The 22,813-nt window shown below is 33.3% G+C and overlaps 1 protein-coding gene across 1 annotated transcript; it reads left to right on the top strand.

Annotated features, from left to right (window-relative positions):
• The first annotated feature begins 1,920 nt into the window (after nucleotides 1-1,920).
• LOC133305003 (amino acid transporter AVT1A-like) lies at nucleotides 1,921-17,508 on the top strand. The gene is made up of 12 exons (XM_061505105.1): nucleotides 1,921-2,256; nucleotides 2,907-3,151; nucleotides 12,437-12,651; nucleotides 13,086-13,109; nucleotides 13,202-13,382; nucleotides 13,467-13,686; nucleotides 13,770-13,905; nucleotides 14,012-14,034; nucleotides 14,142-14,284; nucleotides 15,243-15,286; nucleotides 16,388-16,450; nucleotides 17,183-17,508. The coding sequence occupies exons 1-12, from the start codon at nucleotides 2,048-2,050 to the stop codon at nucleotides 17,273-17,275; spliced, it is 1,596 nt and encodes a 531-aa protein (XP_061361089.1). The 5' UTR covers nucleotides 1,921-2,047; the 3' UTR covers nucleotides 17,276-17,508.
• The last annotated feature ends 5,305 nt before the right edge of the window (nucleotides 17,509-22,813 follow it).

The following is a 22,813-nucleotide window of genomic DNA, read 5'->3' as shown; positions in this document are numbered from 1 at the left end:
ATATATATATATATATATATATATATATATATATATATATATATATAAAAACAATCAATGATTATTGTTTTCGTAAATTAAACTCATTAATTAATTATTAATTCATAATAAATGATAACCATTGATTGACGAAAATTAATGGTGTTAATATATGATTGTAAGAAGTTATAAGTATAATCTTCCTTATATATATATATATATATATATATATATATCTATATACACACAAATATATATATGGGCTTATCATTTCTCAAGCTGCTTGAGATAATGTTATCTCCGGCTATTAAAGCATAACCGTACAAAGATGGATAAATGGGGATAAAGGAAGAGAGAGAAAAAGGAAATCATAATCATTCAAAGTTGAATCAATTAATATAAGGAAATAAATAAATAAAACGACGTAGTTTTGGGGTGACCAGAGATAAACTTATCTCAAGCAGCTTGAGAAATGTTTTTCTATATATATATATATAAAATGTTTATGCAGTTAATGCAGATAAATTATCTGCATTTATCTTCAAAACGACGTCGTTTTGGTATTGAAATCTTAAAAAATTATAAATATAAAGACTATTATAACCCTGAAATAAATTAAATTATAAAAACACCATGATTTCCGTCCCAAAACAACGTCGTATTGGGCTTACTGCAGATAACTTATCTAAAGTAACTACAGAAAAAACGAACCGATATATATATATATATATATATATATATATATATATATATATAGGGAAAATATTTTCTCCTTTTAAAAGAGAAAATTTTTCTCATGTTAATGACTCACAGTATAAGTGGGATCCACAAAATAGTAGAGAGAAAAAAATTAAGGTGAGACCCACTTATGCTATAACTCACTAACATGAGAAATTTTTTTTCCTTTAAAATGAGAAAATATTTTCCCATATGTTGTATTTCTTATGCGGCTGGAGATCAGCATCTTTTCCTGTAGATAGAAACAAATTGGGTCCCATCAATTTTTTGAAAAAAAATAAAAAATGAGTTGGGCATGTTTTACGAACTGACAGTGACAGGAGATGAGTATCTTTATGCAGCAGAAGAATTAATTTTGCCTATATATATATATATGGGTCCATATAATATCCAATCAATGGATATAAACTTTTATCCAATCACTTCCTTATAACTATATATTGTAGGAAAAATATAGTCATAATATTAAAGCTATTTTTTTATCTTTCCACGTGAGGCGACAAGTCTATAAAAAATTTATGAAGAGAGAATTTTTTTTTAATATTATAATTATGTAATCTGCAAAATACAAGTTTAGACAAAATTTTATATTAAGTCACGTAACAAATAATAAAACCCCCCCTCTCTCTATATATATATATTTTAATCTCATCACTTTTACTATCTTTGTAATTTTTTTTTCTTTTTTCCCATATATATATATATATATATATATATATATATATATATATATATATATATAGGAAAAATGTATGTTATTTTAAATGACACATCTTACATTCTTTCACTCTTACATATATTTAAAACTTTTTCTTCCAACTCTCTTTTTCATGATTTATCTCTTTCTCTTACTTAAAATGACGCAACTTTATATCCTTTAATATAATACACACTTTTCCTTATATATATTGGGGTTTTAGTTTGTCCTTTAACATGACACGAAAAACTTTCCTACACACACAACATTTTGTGGGGCCCACACTTTTTAAAGCAAAAAAAAAAAAAAACTAAAACACACAAAACGAATTTCTATAACATTACACAATCACTTTTCATACGACATAACTCTTATAAACTTCATTTATATTTTGAAAAAAAACTTCTGTCCTCATGCGGACTGAAGAAAAAATTTCACTTATTTATTTATTTTTAAAACATGGTGGACTCACTATGATTTTATCTCAGCTGGAGAAGATAAAATCTTGTACTGACAGGAGAGATACAAAGCCGATATATGTTTATGCATGTATGTGTGTATGTATCTGCAGTGCATCTGTTACTGTGAAAAGGGGTCTTGACTCTTCGGTTTCTGATTGGTGTAGTCACAAAAATGGTTGGTGACAACAATAACAACAGCAACAAGGAGAAGGAGAGAGACCTTGAGTTTTTGTTTGATGAGAACGATGAAGATGTCAACGAAGGTGAACAACAGGATATTGAAGCTGAGAAGTTCGAGAGTGAGAGTAGCAGTGGTGATGAGGGAAATCATACAACACAGCTTCAGTCTTTCAACTCTCAGCAATGGCCTCAAAGTTACAAGTACAATCTTCATCACCATTTGTTTATCCTTTTGCAATATAAATTTAAAAACTTTAACACTGTTTCTGTTACTTACGTTCCTCCTATCCCTTTGGTATTTGGCAGTTTTTTCTTCTTTTGTTGGTTTTGTTGTGCCTTTTAATTTTAAATTGCCCCTGCCATTTTAAAGCAAATTCACAGCATAATTCTTTGTCAATATTGGGGTGTTCTTATCTATCCACTCGAAGTTATTACAGAAGATTTGTTTTGGTTGATTGAATATAAAAAAGAACAAAACCTGGTGCATAAGCCTCCTCGACATGTGAGGGCAGAGGTGACTGTCGATTGTACGCGGCTTTACCCTTGTATTTTTGCAAAAAAGCTATTTCCAGGGCTCTACATGCCAAATCCTTGCATTAAATTTTTAAATCGTTAGTGCTTGTATAGCATTTTCCCCCTATTGGCTAAAAAAGAGTGAGGGATATTTAAATGACGTACTGTGCAGGTGAATCATTTTGTGAAGGTGACAGAGATTCTCTTGAATTGCTTAATAAGCTTTGCTAGAATTGTTTTATCTGGCTTTTAGCTGTGCTTCCTTTTTTCCCTGTAACCTGAATGAGCTCTGATATTCACTAATTTTCTCTTATTGTCTCCCTTCTTTCTTGTAACAGAGAGACTACAGATTCTTACACAATTGCTGCATCTCCATCAATTCTACGAGGACCAAGTTTTCTTTATTCTAGTTTTGGCAATCATTCAAAGAATAACTTAGACATAGATGGAAAGACTCCTTTTCTATCTGGTCAGGAAGGCATCAGTCAATCATCATGGTCGAAGAAAGCTTCAGTGCAAAGGCATTGTACTGGTGAATTGCCCATTGGTTACGGATGCAGCTTCACTCAAACAGTTTTCAATGGTATGTCTCTTCATCGCAATCTGTTGATATATCCTTGAACATTTTATTTTGCATGCCTCTATAGATATTGTAAAGTCAGTTGCTAGCAAAAGAATTCTACAATAAGGCACTATATATATATATATATATATATATATATATATGGAGAAGTATCTTTTTACTCCGGTATAAGAATAAAAAGTCTTACTCCTCATCTCAATTATTAATCTCCGTGCTTGTGACAGTTATTGAATTATACCCATTAATTAACTACTAATTTCTAATAAATTACAGCCGTCAAATACACGGATATATATATATATATATATATATATATATATATATATATATATATATATATGGGGTTTACATTTCTGCAGCTGCTGTACGTGCAACAATCAAATACTTACCGTATGTATATTTGAAAGCATTAAATGCAGAGAATCATAACCATACAAAGGATAAAGCATTAAATGTAGGGAATCATAACTATACACCTGTCATTGCTGTACGTAAAGCGGCTGCAGAAATTATTTTATATATATATATATATGTGTGTGTATTAGGGGATAGGGGTGGGGAGGGGTGTAAGAGAGTTTAAGAAGAGGGGAGGCTGCTGCATTCCAAGGTCAAAGCGTGTATTAGGCACAGTGAGGGTTTACAGTATAAACGACTTAACAATGAAGGCGAGGTGCAATTTATACTGCTTTAGTAAGTCACTTGTGGGTTAAAGCAAAGATTACTATTAGATGTACTTCTTTATGTATTCTTTATGCAGTATAATACAAGGGATTGAGTTTGTGTTTGGATTTAGCTTATTTTGTGTTCAAAATAGCTTAAAATCAAAAGCTTATTGAGAGAGCTTTTGAATAAAAAGCTATTGTTCTTTACAAAATCATCCAAGCCAAACATGCTATGGAAGGTTTGTTCTTAATGAAACTATTGTATTTTCCTTGTTATGTTGATAACAAAATAGCTGCTTAAATATGGACTTAGGGTAGAGGTTGTACAGTAAAGGCTGAACACTAACCTAGACCTAAAACATAGGAGTTAATACATATACACCTAGTTGTACATAAAAAACAGATCATGTTGAAGAAAATCAGGAACTTTTTTGTTCATAAAATCAGGCTGTTTGTTCCTTAAAATCACTGAAAATCTGGTTGTCTGTTCCTTAAGAGGTTGGAAATCAATAATTAATCACTAACACTCTACCTCAATCTTGGTGGTAGATGTCTATCATGCCCATATTGGATCTCAAGTTCTCATAAGTAAGCTTTGGAGGAGTTTTAGTCAAGACGTTATCTGTTTGGAGGCATGCAGTTATGTGCTTAAGGTCAATCGACTTTGGCAATTTTTTCTTTTATGTGACGGTGAATCTCCAAATGCTTAGTTTTGTCATGATGAACTGGGTTCTTGGCAATGCTTATGGAGGCTATGTTATCACATAGGACTTTCATAGTGTACTAGGACTAGATTCTAAGAATCTTATGCTTCCTTCGTAACCAAATTCCTTTGCAAATACTATGGGCCATGGCCCTAAGATTGCTTCTTTTTTCTCCATGTGACCAGATTTCCCCACACAAAAGTAAAATAGCCAGTTATGGATCTTAGGTCGGTCACAAATTTTACCCAATCCACATCAGTGAAGATTTCAATGCCTCCATTCAGATTCATTTTGAAATAAAGGCCTCTTCATTGGTCCTTTTTGGCTATTGTAGGATTCAGTCAGTGGACTGTCTTCATGTGGTTTTCAGTGGGGTTTATCGTATAATAATGGCTTGTTATAAAAAACTAATTCAATCCAAAAGATAAAGCTAATAGGTAGAGGCCACATTGATGGTTTTTTATTTCTCTCACACATCTCCTCACATTTAATGTCTAGGTGCATATGTCAGTTTAGATTTGTGGCTATGGATAGGATAACCCCGAAGGAGCTAAGTTTTGCTAGTGGAGCAAATGTTTCCTCATAATTAACATCATAGGATTGAATGAATTTCTTTGCTACTAACCGAGCTGTGTACCTGTTCATGCTCCCATCAATATTGAATTGGATTGAGAAAATACATAATATAATAGAAAAAACAAGAAAGCGAGAAAAATGAAGAAAGAGAGAAGGTGAGATTTTATGAGAATTATTTATAGAGGCTACAAAGCTTCTCAAAGAAGCTTAGGTCTAACTTCCTAAATGAAGTCTAATTGAAACATAATAGAAGTCAAACAACCAGTAACTAACATGCTGACCATGCAACTAGCTAAATACTATGTGTACATAACTAAAGCATAGTTACTTGAAGTGCAGTGGATATAATGACTCATCTCTAATAATACACTTGCAAATGGTTGATGTCTTTCCTTCTGGTAGTACTAACAGTTTCCAAGTGCCATTCTTTTCTAGTGCATGAATTTCCTCCCTTGCTGCAGCCGTCCATTTTGGTTGTTGAAGGGCCTCTTGTATATCCCTTGTTATTGAATGATGTCAAGAAAAGTGACTAAGGCTTTGTATCCTTGTGACAAATTCTTACACGAAACATAATTTCTAATGGGATGTTGAGTACAAGACCTGACTCCTTTCCTTACTGCAACAGGCATACCAAGATCAAGAAATTTTGTGCTAGGAATATCAAGTTTTTGGTAGGAGCTGTGTTGCCTGGATGAATTTTCAATAACTTTGGAGCCTATTATAGGTTTGTCTGCTTATGCATTAGGAAGATGATTTGGTTCAACCACATGAGTTTCTGGTTTAGTTGTGGTTGCTGGATAAAAGGGCTGGTTAGTTGTGTTCGTGGTGGTTTAATTTTTTTTTTTTTTAAATAGTGAACGAAATTTTTTCTTTAAGTGCATAGAGTTGGGGTGGCCTAATCTATAGTGCCACAACATTATGTAATTTTCGTTAAGGGAGGAAGCTGCACAAGTTTGAGCTCCTAGTTTCCTCTTGGAGTCATCAACGTAAATGATGTAGAGTCCGGTACACTACTCAACATTGCCAATCCTCTTCCTCAAGTCCAAAACCTGAAATTCACACAAGTAAAGTAGGAATTTAGTTACACAACTAAGGTCCTTTGTCAATTTGGTTATAGACAGAAAATTGCATTCAAGATTAGGAACATTAAGGGCATAGTTCAACTTCAAGGAAATATCCTTTGAGATAACAATTAAACCTTTACAACCAACTTAAATTCGTTGTCAATTGAACTTTTGGATTGTAGATTCATCGTGACAAGGAAAATAGTTTTCAAAAACTATAATATCCCCAGTCATGTGATCAGAGGATCCTAGTCAATGATCCAAGATGTTTTATGTAACACCCCGTCCGCCGCTGGTGTATTATCATGCATATGGTATTAAGCGCAACATATTTAACTAAATAAATGCTGAAGCTAGACTTATTGAATCATAAATAGTCTTACGTCAAAATGTGAATACAATTTTTCCTTTCTTAATGTATTGCAATTCACAATTAATTCGTGTCTAATTAAAATTATGTGATGCTTTCTTAGACCTCGCGTCTTTTAGAATAAAACGGACGACATCTCCTTTGTATTTGGAGGTTTTGAGGATTATTCCCACTTTAGCAAAAGTACCTAATTGACAGTTGTCCAATTTTCATACATGTATCCAACCATCAACTAATCCAACCTAGAATCCATCTATGGATTACACATAATTGCCTTTGTTCCTTCACTTTCTAATCATTAAATAATCATACATCAACTTCCAAAAGTAACATGAGAAAATAAATACCGAATAACCTCGTACATTCATCCTTGACATACATTATGAATAAATTAAGGTTTACATACAGTCCATATACACGTATCTCAAAATAACATACGATAGTAAAAAGACCCTATACATGTTCCTCTAAACAGAGTATACAAGTCTGTACAAAATATGCATAGGTATACACTATGCTCTTCAAAATACATAATCATCATGTGTGAACATGTACAGAAAAATGATCATCACCGTCTCATGCTATGAACTAAATCGCAATGACGGCCTCTTGCCTCGTGATGCTCCAGTACCATCAGTGTCTGTACGTAAAATATGGTCCTCACACGCGATGAGATTGTTAACAATCTCAGTAAACTAGGGATCCTTGGAGGATTCCTCCACCCTTAAGTTCACTTTAGGTGTAAAAGCAGTAAAACAAAGATAATACATTATATATATATATATATATGCAGTGTATATCAATCTTAAGCAAGCCATTCCTCGGGTCCATCAACTCTCACCGGAATGCTCATACCAATCAATCAATCAATTTTACTGGCCAGAGAACACAAAAAGTATGATTTACACAAGGAAGTTCATCTTGTAACATACAAAGCATAAGGAAGTTCATCTTATGTAGCACACCACTAGGCATGCCTCATACAAGGAAGTCCATCTTGTGTGGTACACAAAGCAAATACACACACCCATGGCATGCCTCACACAAAGCAAATACACATACTATGCATTATGTCACATTTTAATGCAATTACATACACCACACATAAATCACTACTCCCATAAAGCATGGTGAAACAAACAGGGGATAAATCTTAAGGTCCAAAAGCTTACCTCTTGAAGCTAGGTGTATAGCACTTTCCTTGTCTAAGTTCTCTTCTAGCCCAAGCAATCAATCAACAACCTTTCAACAAATATTACCTATGTAAAGGGTACAATTCCATTATCAATACATATACAATCACATTGTGATAATGTCACCCATGCAACCTATTCAAGGTGTACATCAATTAATTCAACATACAAATACCAACATATACATATGTCAACACATCCAATTTCCAACAAGGTTTAGGTTGAAGACTTACCAAATTCTAGGAAATTCAAGAACCTGAGCTTGGTCACTTGGTAGCTCTAACGGAAGTTCTTCCATCATCACTTAACTTGGCTCACCGCTACCAATTCAAACAAGTATAAACATCAACAATAACATTCATTTCCAAGACTACACATACAAAACACTTATACTTGACTTTTAGTCTAATTATCGAAAATGGTATATGTTATGGTTTCAATGCTTTTTCTTGGCTAAGACAATATTCCTAACACATTTTTTGTGAAGACGCCAATGTTGTTAAAACGTAGAGTCTATGTAAAAACGGTAGGGGTGAGTAAAAACGTAAAATCGCAAAACGTAAAGGAAACGTAAGAGTTTACTAACGTATTAAAAATAAAATATATATCCAACATATATAAAACCAAAACACACAAACATGTTTATTTTATAAAAATGTCAATTTTAATCTCTATTTTAATTTATATAGAATGATTCTAATGTATTAATTATGTAAGTTATTAAATTTAAGCTGATTAATGACTAAGAATATATATAATTTTTTTTATTATTACGTGTTTTATATATGTATATATATGTGTGTGTATATTATATTTATGAACTATGCAAAAAAATATCATTATATATATTTTTATATTATTCATGGATTTATTAATTGCTTAAAGCATTGATTATAATCTATGAAGCACCGACACTTCAGAAATCCTGACGTGTCGTGTCCGACACTTCCCGGCACTCTTCGATACTACGACACTCCAACACGCGATGTAGAGACTAAAAAAAAAAGGTTCAAAGGATACATTGTGTTGCGTTTTTAGTTCCAACTATTAGATTCGTTGGATTAGGATTACCATTTTATTGAGTTTAATATAAATATTTGAGAGATCTTATGTTTCTTTGCAGAATTGATGACTATCATAAGTTTAGCTTCATTTTCTTGTTAAATTATTGAATATTACATATAATATACACTACGAAAATGAATAATATTATTTAATATCAAAACGTGTCCTAACGTGTCGAAATCTAATATTTTTTAGAATTAACGTGTGAGTGTCGTGTCGTGTCCTGTATCAGTAGCGGTGCTACATAGATTATAATAATATACAAGCATTAGAGTGTGGCCGTGAGTCTCTGTCACTTCACTCACAATCTTCTTCTTTGTTCCCTTTTACTAACATTGACGTTACTTTCTTTCTCTCTCTCTCTTCCTTGCCCTTCTTAACGGTGGATATAGTTTAAATGCTTTGCATCAAGAGCTGTCTAGTGCCAAAACTAAAGCGAGAGTAGAAGAGAAAAGAAAGCAAAGAAACAAGTAAGAAGAAATGTCATGGGTTTTTCTTTCTGCAACTGCAACTTGAACTGCTCTTCTTCTTTTGCGTTTTGGTTTGGGTTGGAGTAACAACCAACAATGGTGAAGGGTTGGCGATGAAACTCTTCTTCTCTTCTTCATCGTCTTTGCTTCTCTCTCTCCTCTCTTTGTCGGATCTGACTCTTTCTTTCTTTTTTTTTAGAAACTGAGTCAACTTGATAAACTCACCGAGTCAACCGAGTTTACCGAGTTGACACGGTGTTTCAACCGTTTCTACCCAAAACCCGTTTCAACTACCGTTTCGACACGATTTTGGTCATAAAAAGGAAAAAACGGTCCGTCTCTACGTTTCGACACTATGTTTTTACAACACTGGAAGACGCTAAGGTTCATTTACATTCCAACATCATTAATCATGTTAACCCTCTTTGGTTACAAACTTTATCCGTGGCCATAATTTCGAAATGCCTAAGGTGACTTTTTCATGGTTTTTCCTTCAATAATCCACATCATTTAAGACTATATCATCAATTATACAACAAGGTTCCATTAACATTTCACACCATTATATGAATCACAAGATACCATACTCTTTCATTAACCAAAAATCCAAGTGTGATCAATTGATGATTTCTTTCCATTTTCACCATTAGGAACACTTTATTAGCATCTTTTACAAAGGCACTCATATTCAATATCATGACTACACATTAAATCAAGCTAACCCTCTTCAAACACTCACATTTTCATGACTCAAATTTCGAAATCATCACAAACACCTCCTAATCACTTTTTTCCAAAGGACTCAAGCTAAAATCAAACCACAACTCAAGTTGGTTACTATTTATCACATGAACAATCATAAAAATCCATCCATAAAAGCTTATGGTTCTTACCTCAAAATCAACTAGGAAGACCAATGAAAGACTTCACCAAGCTTGAAGGCACCCAAGTCTCTTCCTTTCTCCTCAAACTCGAAAATGGTGTCACCTCTTGAGAGAAAATGATCTCCTCACACAATGGTTTATGTAGAAAACTAATGGTAGATTCTTGTTTGTTAGGAGATTTCAAGTGACTTTGATGACAAACACTAAAGGTTTTGATGGCTAGATGAGATAGTTTGTTTGGAAGGTCACTTCCATGGAGGTTGATGAAGCATTTCGGGAGGGGGGGCTGTTTTGAAGAGGATGACCGAAAATCCTAAGGAAAAGTGAGGGAAAATCAACTTAAGTGAATTTTGACCACAGTCAACCACTTTAATATGAAAAGACTAATCTACCCTTAATGAAATCCCCACTAATTCACCTCTAATCCATAGATTAAGTCATCTAACATTTATTTTGTCATTCACCAAAATCATTCAATATTATCACACTATATAGTATTGAATCACTGAAAGGTCATGGATTGGAATCCAGGAAACAACCTCTTTGCAATTATGCAAGGGTAAGGCTGCGTACAAGGATTTCCTCCACCCCACACTAGCTAGTTGGGTTTAGCGGGGAGTGGTTTTTTTTTTTTTTTTTAGTGTCACACTATAGTATTCTAGAGTTTCTGGTAACTTTCACATAGTTATATTTTTATCCAGAACTTTCATTCATCGTACTTTTGTCCCAAAAAGTAATTTATTCCTATGATTAGACTTCTCATCTAATTAATCTCATTCTAATTTGATTCCCTAATTTTATGGGTTAAGGTGGAGTGTATTTCACAAAATTAGCCCATTATCGGATAGTTTTACCAAATTACCATTTTACCCCTGGTGGGGATTTAACCCTAAACTAAGTATTTTTGCTTAATTAACCCTCTAATTAAACATTAACTTCCAATTAATGTAATTTGATTATTTGGGTTATTATATTTTCCTGTCCTTATCAACATTCAAAGCATGAAGCATTTATACCTTTTTGTGTTACAGACGTTGTACCAATACTTGTGCAAGTATTTTGCTTCATCAATTGAAGTAGTTTAAACAGTAGTTCCATTTCCATCGGTTCCTTGTTGTAGGTTTGTGCTTTAGGATTAACACTTATCTTGTCTCTCTCAAGTATATTTGAAGAGGCTGTATTGCCACATTGCTTCCTTCCATGAGATGATTTTGTGTATGTTGGTTTCTCATGAATGAACCAACATGTATCCTTTGTGTGTCCTTTCTTCCTGCCATGTTCATACCTCATGCAATTTATCTTCTGTTGGAAGTGTGATTGATTGGATTGATTTCCTTTAGCTGCCATGGCTGAGCTTTCTGAGTAAGTTGATGAGCTTCGTAACATGATTTTCCTCCCACTTTCTTGCCATCTTACTTTACATAATACTTCTCTAACCTTTGGTGATGGCTTGGTCCCAAGAATTCTTTGAAGGACTGCATCAAGGTTCTTATTGAGTCTAAGTAGGAACTTGTAGATCGTGTCTTTGTCCACTAGGTTTTTGTATTGCTTGTTATGTATAGGGTACTTACATTTGATCTCTTCATAAATGTCAAGTTGCTGCTCTCAAGTCTCAATTTGTGGTGTTTGGGAACATCTTTCTCGGTTGTTTGGCTTCACCAGTGATGTTCTCTTCTTTTCTCTTTCCTTGGAGAAATATCCAAACAAACTTAGCCTATTGCATGAAGTTTTGGCCGTTCAGTCCGTTGCTAGAGATAGGGAGAACAAGGCCTTCGATTTGGTTGTGCTACCAATCTCCAATCTGGATACCAACTCTGAGTTGCTGCTCTTCTGGTTGTTTGCCTCAGATTATGGAGGTTGTAGTCAACTGTGGTTCAGATTGAGTGCTGATACCATGAAGAATATATTGTATTTTCCTTGTTATGATGATTACAAAATGGACACTTGAATAGGGATTCAGGGTAGAGATTTTACAGTAAAAGCTTAACACTAATCTAGTCCTAAAACACAGGAGCGTTAATACCTACACCTAGCTATACATAACAAATATAATCTGTTGAAGGAACTTATTTGTTCCTAAAATCAGGCTGTCTGCTCCTTAAAAGCAAGTTGAAAATCAGGAACTGATCACTAACAATTCTTTTGTTGAAAAAATTTGTTAACATCTTTACAAAGTTATTTTCTATCTGATTGACCTCATCCCCTTATGAAAGTATAAATATCTAACCTTACTTCCTTAATATCTTAATTTCTATTTCTATCTTCCCTTTTTATGAGTTGATACTGTACCTTGACAGGGATGAATGTGATGGCTGGAGTTGGCCTTCTGTCTACACCTTTTACAGTGAAAGAAGCTGGGTGGATGAGCATGGCGGTAATGCTTCTTTTTGCAGTTATTTGTTGTTATACAGCCAACCTTATGAGACACTGCTTTGAAACTAGAGAAGGAATCACGAGCTACCCCGATATCGGAGAAGCTGCATTTGGAAGATTTGGCCGAATTGTTGTATCAGTGAGTCTATTTATTTCTTTGTTTAAAGTATTTGAAAATTGTTGATCAATGCTTGTTACTTGGAAAATAGAAGTGCTAATTGGGCTTTACTTCTATCTGCTAGGTAGTTGTCTACCTTAAATTCCTCCCATCTAGATCTTTGATTTGACTATGAGTCGACCTCAAAGTCTATTTGACTCCAGTTGATCATTTTGATTCTGTTCTTTACCTTAGTCTTAGCTGGTTTTGGTCCATTTTAATATTTGAACATCTTAATTAATGTCTCAAGGCCTCACAAAATGTACCATGAGATTATTTTATCTCTATTTGTTGTTTAATCTAAATTCACTTCATAGTAGTGAGAAAGAATGCTGAGATATATGCTTTTCAGTTTTCACTTATGCACAAATTAGTGGTTATTACTAATCAGTGTTCACTAATGATATTTGTTGCAGATCATTTTGTACACTGAATTATATGTAAGTGATTCAACCATTTTGTTTCCTTTGAAAACACCTGTGTTTGGTTGTGCTCTCACTGTATGTATAAGATCACTTTTTCATGAGTGCAGGCATGTTGTGTGGAATTCATCACCTTGGAAGGAGATAACCTCACTAGTCTGTTTCCTGGAGCATTCTTAGATTTGGGTAGTTTCCGGTTAGATTCTGTGCACTTGTTTGGAATTTTGAGTGCACTTATTATTCTTCCTACAGTCTGGTTGAAGGATCTTCGCGTAATCTCTTATCTATCAGGTTCTCCAATGTCTAAAAAAAAAATTCCTTCTGTTTTCAATTTCTACAACTTAGCATGCCCTTATTGGAACTTGTGATCTGCAGCTGGAGGGGTTGTTGCAACTTTCTTGATTGTTATCTGTGTGTTTTGTGTTGGGACAACAGATAGTGTTGGATTCCATCACACAGGACAATTGGTAAATTGGAGTGGCATTCCATTTGCTATTGGTATCTATGGGTTTTGCTATGCAGGACATTCAGTTTTTCCAAATATATATGAGTCTATGGCTGACAAAAAACAATTCACCAAAGCACTAATAACATGGTCTGGTACCTAACTTCTTTGTCACTGGCAAAACATATCTGATTTCTTCTTTCTGATTGCGTGGTTCATTGCTTTGCATACAGTGTTGTTTTGTGTATTTTGATATATGGAGGCGTTGCAATCATGGGATTTCTCATGTTTGGTGATGACACTTTGTCTCAGATAACATTAAATATGCCACCAGGTGCATTTGCTTCAAAAGTTGCAGTGTGGACAACAGTGAGTTTGAGATTTTTTGGGTCTCTTAGGTGCAATTTTAGTAGTTTCATTCTAGTAAACAATATTTTTTTTTTCTCTAATGTTGTGTTGCTCTTTCTTCTTTCAGGTAATCAACCCATTCACTAAATATCCTTTTTGCCACAACTTAGTTGTTTATGAAAGTAAAAAAAGTGGAGATTGCTTGATCAAGTTCAGGAATAATTTTATTTTGATTTTTCCTTAATAATAAACAAATTTGCTTTGTTGATGAACCCACTGGCAAGGAGTCTAGAGGAGTTGCTGCCAAATAGAATTTCAAATACTTATTGGTGTTTCATTCTTCTTAGAACAGCACTTGTTGCATCTACAGTTTGTGCTGCTTTTCTGATTCCCTTTTTTGGTATGTCTTAGACTTTGTCTCTGTAATACATTAATTTTAATGTGACCTCTCAATTAGTCAAGTACACTCAAGAAAATGATATAGCTTTCTGTCCATATTTTTATATTCATATTTTCTTTTTCATTTATTTGTGTATTATGATATTTTACATTCATATTCATAAATGTTGTACTCTTCAGTTGCCCTATTTGTTTTTGTCTGATGTTGTTCTTCAATCAAAACGAAAAACCAAACTGATGAAGAATCGACAGTAGAGGGAACATTGTCTCCTGATTTTGTTAACCATTGTATGTTCTTATATAAGTATAATCACTTAAGTCCTAGAGCTAGGTGTTTTTTTCCATTACTACGCTGAAAATATATGATTAGTTAAATGTAAACGAGTCATATTACTGTTTGAACTTTAATCTGACTTGTCTACTTACGCAGAAAGCCACATCAGCGTATGATTGTTATAGAACTGTCACTTTTATTATTTCACAGCTGCTCTTGTACTTTTTGAGAATATATAGTGATGTTATGCAGAAATGTGTAAATTTGTGTGAGCTGTACTTCTTTGTAGTTGATACCTAGCTTAGCTACAAGATCTTATTATTCTTGCCTAATTTGAATGCTAATTATTTAGTATTATTTAATATATTTTCAATAAAAACCACATCAAAACATTGTTTTTATAACAAGAAAAACATTTCTCCGGCAACTTGAGATAAGTTTAACTCCGTCCACCCCAAAACTATGTCGTTTCGTTTATTTATTTTCTTCTATTAATTGATTCACCTTTGAATGATTATGATTCCCTTTTTTCTCTATCTCTTCCTTTATTACCATTGATCCATCTTTGTACGGTTATGATTTAGTAGCCGGAGATAAAATTATTTCAAGCAGCTTGAGAAACGATAAACCTTTTTGTAACAAATATGAACTTAATGGCTCTAATATCCTTGAGTTATAATTTCAGGGCTTGTGATGGCATTAATTGGTTCGCTCTTCAGTATACTTGTGGTAAGCAAACTTTTTAGTGTGTGTGTATATTTGTCAAAGTCTATGATGTTTGAACTTTGAATTGCAAAAACTTCATTTTCATGTAAGAAATTAGGAAGTCAGGGTTCAGTTAATATTGATAGGAGGGACCTAATCCTTGATCGTAATTTAGGACCATGCCATGGCTCAGACCCAAAGCCAAAATACCTACTCTGTTTTCCTGGATATCGAGTTGCTTTGGTTGGGGAACGGAAAATCTTTTTGTGATGACATATTCAGATTGTACTTAGTTTATGATCTTCAATTTAATATTATTTATCGTTTTTTCAATCTTTGTTTATATAAATCAACTTTGTAATACTACTTTTAGGACTGTACATCTATGAAGCACCGAACACGGCGTTTTCGATACGTTCCCGATACGTTCTCGATATGACTTAATTTGTCGATATGATACAATACGTTTTCGATACGTTTCCGATACGCGTATTCGATACGTTGAAAAAAAAAATTCGGAATATCGGTGCTTCATAGCTGTACATGGAAAATGGAAGAGGGAGATAAAAGAGTACTTAGGAGGGACGATTTCTCACCTCAAATTGATCAAACCTTTTGTCTTAGACTATATTCAGGCTGATAAGAAATATAGTGTAACATAATTTTTCCCCCTTTGTCCTTATTATTCATCATGTACGAAGAAAACTTTGAGAGTTCTTCAAATCTAGCTACGTATTGACCCACTAGTGTGTTGCTTGCTTAAGTGTGAATTTTGAATTTTCCGCCCCCTCCCATAAAATTTTATAACTCTGCGATTAGACACATAACAGTAAGGTTGTGTTGTGTATAATCAATCGTCACCCTTATCCCTCACAATTTGAGAAGCCTTGTGCACCAGAGTTTGCTATAAAAACACATTTGGAGATATATACAAATGCATGATTGTCTCTTGATTCTTTTGCAGTATATATCTTGCTTTCTATCTGTAATGTTTGTTGGCTGATAACTTGACATGAACTAGATTCATCTATAGTCCTTTGTGCTTTCCCTTATTGTTATTGTTTCAGTTTCTTGTGAGGAATTCCAATGAAACTTCAATCTAATTTGGGGAATGCAAAATTTCAGTCAGTGATAATGCCAAGTTTATGTTTTCTAAAAATTGTGGGGAAAAAAGCTACAAATACGCAGGTAACAGTGCTGCTGATGTTGTATTTAATTTTTAATTATTTTTAATTTATTTTTTCTATGATAGTACCATGAAAGTTTTCTGGTAAAAAAGTTTACATTCACTTGAGCATAGTTTCAGACTTGATGTTAGTACTGAGTAATAATTTATATATTCAACAGCTAAATTACGTACTACAAAAAATGAACAATTAATATTTCTGGTTTGTTGTAACTGTTACATAGCCAAATTCAAATGCATGTATGCTTTTATGTTTTCCTATCAGATTCTTCACATCTATTGCATGAAGAAACCATCCTCAAATATCTGTATTTTTTTTTTGTTTAATTTAATTTCAGAGCCTTGTTTTCTCTTTCTCAGACAACCTTAAACTGCTAACTGCAAATGCTATATTACTGAACTTATAGAATAATAATGTAATATTATATAGGGATTAATGTTTCTTTTGCAGCATGAGATAAAATTATCTCCTCCAATCCCGAAACGACATTGTTTTGAGATTTAAGAAAAACAATGTAGGGGACTTTAGTAAAATACATAATATAAGAGGAAAGTAAAATATCTAAGACACCCTGCATTTTTTTTTTTTCTAAATTTCAAAACGACGTCGTTTTGAAATTCTGTTGCAGGAGAAATACTTTGTTATACCCTAAACCCTTTTTTCTGTTATATATGCCCCAACTAGTTTTCATATTGCTTCTATTTTGCTCAAGTTTTCTCTTTCCCATTTTCAGGTTGCACTGAGCGTCATAATTACTGCATTGGGAATCATTTGTGGACTCCTTGGAACATATTCCTCTGTGTTGAATATTGTGGATAGTTACTAAGACATTTCTTCACTGGATGGTTATGATGAAGTGCTAGCCCAGTGACAAATGTATCAGATCATGACAAGCACTGCATTTGAATAGTTGTGGTGATAAGTAACACCTCCCCAACAGAATACTTCTAGGTTCAAATTTTTCTACTCTCAGCAAATGCTCACTCTCTTTTGTACAAGAGGAGATACTCATTTTAATTGTTTGGTCATTGATCTATTAATGAATGACTAAATTTTTTTGGGAGACTACGTTATGTTAAAGTAAGGCATGAAATGATGCATTCCTTATAGGTTTTAATTGTTAGGTGAAGTTATATTAATAATTTTAGGGGTAAGATATTCTTATTATCAATTTTTTCTATTATTAATCTACTACTACTCTAATCATCATTGGATTAGAGGAAAAGTTAAATGAAGAGAGAAAAAAGAAAAATAACTTTTAAATCTATTGGTGATTAGAGGGATAGTAGAAAAAATTAGTAATAAGAATATCCTACCTCATAATTTTATATCATATTTCTCTAATATGATTTTTCACACAAGAACCGATAGAATCTCTTAATATTGACATACTTCCCCCTTAGCGAAAAACATTCCATACTTTACCCGTACTTAAGTTCAGGTTGTGTTTAGTTTCTGCTTGGATTGATTTGCAGTTGTTTCTTGAAGAGAGTGTTGAACCTAAACTAAGAGTTTAGGGTCTCACGGGATAGGATATTGTGACAACCAAATAATGTTACTACCAATGTTACTGCCACATCTTAACCGTTGATTTCCGCCAATCAACGGTTATCATTTATTGCGAATTAATAATTAATTAATGAGTTTGATTTGAAAAATGATAACCGTTGATTGGCGGAAATCAACGGTTAAGATGTGATAGTAACATTGGTAGTAATATTATTTGATTGTCACAATATTCTATTCCTTGTTTGATAGTGTTTAACTTTATTTTTTGTTCTTAAGATTATTTTGTAGAGTAGTTAAATGAAATAAGTGTTTTCTTTGTGTTTTTTATTTTGAAAGTTAAAAGTCAAAATACAACATAGAAATAAATAAAATATGTTCTCTAAATTTGTTTCTAAAAATTTAAAAACAAATATAATCTTTAGAATTTTTTACAAAATACGCATTATCAAACAAATTTTTTTGTTCCGAAAATTAAGAAACTATTTTTAATAAAAGATTTCAAAAAGGCTCATTTTCTCTAAATTTGATTTTAAAAATTAAAAACTAAATATTATTTTTATATTTTTTTTCAAAACACGCATTATTAAACAAGTATTTTTTTTGTTCTGAAAATTAAAAGTTTATTTTTGAAAATAGAATTCAGACTCGCCCTAAGTTACTACTTCAAAAATGCTACCTTCTCTCCCTCTCTTCGCAGGCTATTTATGTGGCTGGCTATTGATTATTAAATATTATTTTATCATAGCCCACTTAACTAATACTCGCACTTATTACATACGATTTTTATTTTATAAAGTACTAGGTTTACTTTTTATTTATTTATTTTTATAAATTCACTCAAGATGAACTAAATTTATTTATTTGCATTCTTTTCGTGATAATTAAAGGTATGGAAAAAATTCGAAAGAACTGAACTAAATTGAAAAATGCACCAAATTGTCCCATAAGAATTGGTTTTGTAAAACGGTTCTTGAGTCTGAATTGGTTTCAAAAAGTTTAGTTCTGAACTAGTTTGAAATACTTCTGAACCAAACCGAACTATTTATATACAATATTACAATCGGTCACAATTTACTCTAGCATTGAATGCATGTAAAGTTGTTTTTGACCATATATAGCATTCAATCATACAATTTGTTAAATATTAAATCATAAAATGCTTTTGGCCACTTGGGGGGTAAAGTATAAAAACTATTATTAAACATGAATTTGATTCTTTTAAAGCAAAAAGTGAAGAGTTGTAGTCATGAATTGAAAAAATTCAAGTAGATTTTAACAAGTTTGTAAGACATTTTTCATATGAGAAAGTTAGTTCAAAACCCCCTTTAAAATACCAGCTTAGACCAATTTCAAAACCAATTTGTAAGACACACTGTTTGAAAACCAGTCCAATTCTGAACTGGTTTCCAAACAATTTGGTTCAAAAATTAGGCAGGAAAAATCAGTTCAGTTCAGTTTGGTTCACCTAAAAAATTAGTTTGGTTCTTAACCATGCACACTCCTAGTCAATGTTATTAAAATTGGCCTGGTCACTGACCCAGTCGAGGTACTGAGTCACTGGGTTACTGGTTCAACCGCATGACCCAGTAATTATATGTAATTTTATAATTTATATTAAAAAATTATAAACATACTCAAATATCTAAAAAAAATGATAAAAATTTCAAATATTTTAATATAAAAAATAATAAATGACATATTATTATCTAATAAAAGATCAAACAAAAATATAATGATCGTGATACGAGACTTTAGGTTAAGAAAATGACATCTCTAACTATAAATCAAATCAATTTTTTTTGCACAGTGCATATTTGAGATAATATTAGTGTTGTAGGTACATAACTTATGTAAGTCAATAAGCAAAAAAATATTCAAATATGTCCATTATGAATTTTTTGTTGGGACTGGGCCGAGTCACCGGTTAACCGACTGGGTCACCGGTTTTCATGAAAACCGGCCAGGTCGGACCGGGTCGCACCGGTTCTGATGCATAACCGGTCCGTTGCTTCAACCGGACCGGTTATATGACCAATTTACCACTTCCCGGATCGACTCGGCTGGGTCGGTCCGGGTTTCATAACACTGCTGCCAGTGAAAGGGTTCGAACCATCAACTACTTGTCCATGACCTCTGTTATTATTATAACTGCAATACTTATCGTTTGATTCCTTCATTAATGAAGGTTGTAATATCACTGAAACCATATTTTGATGTGTTGGGGTAGCGAACCATCTTAGAAGATGTAAGATGAGATTAGATGCAAATGCCAAGTAATCGCTTGAACTGAACAATGCAATCAGGTTTTTTAATGAAACCTATGATGAAAAATTAATTCTTAAATTTTGTGGTGAAAATCATCACCAATAAATTCATATACATCATATTCGAATCATAAAGGAAAATAAAATTTCCTAATAATCCACTGATCGTATTTCTGAAACTTTAATCATGACTCGCGAGTAGAGGTGAAAGTGGGCTGGGCTGGGCTAAGCTTTGCCCCGAAAAGCCCAAGCCTACGTACTTTTTTTTTTTAATTTGGCCTGGCCCAAGCCTAATATGAGTCTAACTGTTAGTCTGGCTTGTCCCGTTTATAAAATAACAAATGGCGTGACCTAGCCCGTTAGCCTATTAATTTTTAACTTCAAGCAGAACCATGAATCAATTTTACAAAATACTCAAATTATGTTGCTAAACCAAAAATCATAATTTCAATGTCCAAACAGAATCATGAATCACAACAAAACTCATACAATCTGTATTTAAGTCACTTTCAAAAACAAAATGCTCAAACTAAATAACATATATTTCATCAGATCCAACAAACAAATTCATACTATGTAAATTAAAATAACTACATGAATCCAAAAAACACATCATGATCCTTGTAGTAAGTTTAACCTCTCCCAAAAATCTTTTAATATATTCATATACACAATCTAACATGTTGAGATGTTAGTTCCTCCTACATAAGAAATAAAGTCAGATTTCTATTAAAATATAATCGAATATAATTATGTTGTAAATTATTGCAATTGATTAAATTTATAACTTTTATTTTTTCTTCAAGGTATACCTATTCTATTTTATTTTATTTAAAATAAATAGTACAATATAGGCCGGCCTGTAGGCTTATAGGCCAGACCTTGTGAAAGTGGGCCTACGACCTTTTTATTATACAACCTTTTTCAAGACCCAAGCCCGGCCTATTTTACAAAATATACTAGATCAGGTCTGGTCTGACGTAGGCCGAGCCGTAGGCCGGCCCGACCCAGTTTCACCCCTACTCGCGAGTATGGATGAGTAGGAAATATTGGATTTGGAAACATTATCTAGCATGGTGCAACTTTGAAGAATGGTTAAGTTGTTTTGCACGACAAGCCAAATGCTTCAATAATTATCAACCATGTAATCTTATTTTCTCTTTCTATTTATGCTCTTTTGAAGTTGAAATAAAGAGAAAGGCAAGACAACTTCAGCCATGGTTCTTTCTCTTACCCTTTATGGAAGGGTTTTGGCAAGAAAATAGTTTTATGCTATCTCATTGTTTCCATCCAAAAAGAGAGATCATTGTCACTATTTCATTTTATATGTTTTGTTTAGGAGTAACATTTTTCATCTATTTGAGTTTATCTAATAGTATATGTTAATTTGTTGGTGCTTTTGAAAAATGATATATATATTTCCTGCTATCTCATTGTTTCCATACAAAAAGAGAAATGATTGTCAATGTTTTATTTTATAATTTTTTTTAAGAGTAACAATTTCCATCTTTTTGAGTTTACCTAATAGTATATGCTAATTTGTTATAGAAGTGGTGACTTTGGTGTTGTGAAGATCAGAAACAAGTCACAAATAAAATTAATAGAGTTTGAGACATAACGCTGACCATGGAAGTCAGCTGCCGACTCGTGTTAAAGGACGTCAGACATGTTTCGAATATAAGACTAAATCTAAACTCAGCAGGAAAGCTTAATTACGTTGGATCAATGGATTAATTTGGTGGTGGAAGATGGAAGTTAGCTAAGGGTAATCTGGTTGTTGCCTAAGGCAAGAAAGAGGGCTGCTTGTACGTGATGCAATGGAAGATAAATGGTGCAGAAGCCAATGTTGTTCGGGATGGATCTAGCATGGAATTGTGGCATAAGAGACTCGACCATATAAGCGAAATAGGCATCCAAATTCTGATCAAGAAAGGACTGTTGTTCGAGCGGCAAAGACTGTTATCCGAGCTGCATGGATTGTTGTCCGGGTGGAAAGGGCAAATGCTGGAAAGTTATTCGCATTGCCTTCTTAGAGAGCAGCATAGAGTATCCTTTAGGCGACCAAATCAGCACAGGTATATTCTAAACCTCATCCACACCAACATCTGCACAGTGAAGGAAAGATCGCTTGGTAGGTCTGAGTACTTTGTTTCTTTTATTGATGACCAATCTCGCAAAGTGTGGGTGTATTTGTTGAAATCTAAAGACGAGGTTCTCCAAGCCTTTAAGGAATTTTATGTTATGGTAGAAAGGGAGACTGGCAAGAAGTTGAAATTTATCAAAGGATAATGGGGGAGAATTTTATAGCCCATTTGATGCCTATTGCAGGGCAATCGGAATAAAACTCCAGAAGACGCCTCCCAAGACTTCTCAATTGAACAGAGTTAATAAGAGGATGAATCAAACCATTGAAGAAAGGGCTTCATGTATGTTATCACATGCTAGATTGCCTAAATCTTTTGGGGTGAGGCTATCCAAACTGCTGTAGATTTGATAAGTTTGCCACCATCCAGACCTCTTGAAGGAGAAATTCTGGATGAAATATGAACCAGTCGGAAAGTAAACTATGACCTTTGAAAGTGTTTGGTTGT

This window comes from Gastrolobium bilobum, unplaced genomic scaffold (genome assembly GCF_033153095.1).
Source record: "Gastrolobium bilobum isolate Gb01-03AN ecotype WA unplaced genomic scaffold, APGP_CSIRO_Gbil_v1 utg66792, whole genome shotgun sequence".
Taxonomy (NCBI): Eukaryota; Viridiplantae; Streptophyta; class Magnoliopsida; order Fabales; family Fabaceae; genus Gastrolobium; species Gastrolobium bilobum.
This window is presented reverse-complemented; position numbering and strand designations above follow the sequence as displayed.

Coding starts and splice junctions, on each gene's coding strand:
- LOC133305003 (XM_061505105.1), top strand. CDS start 2,048: ATGGTTGGTGACAACAATAACAACAGCAACAAGGAGAAGGAGAGAGAC. Junction 12,652..13,085: donor TTGGCCGAATTGTTGTATCA/GTGAGTCTATTT, acceptor TATTTGTTGCAG/ATCATTTTGTACACTGAATT. Junction 13,906..14,011: donor AAGTTGCAGTGTGGACAACA/GTGAGTTTGAGA, acceptor TTCTTCTTTCAG/GTAATCAACCCATTCACTAA.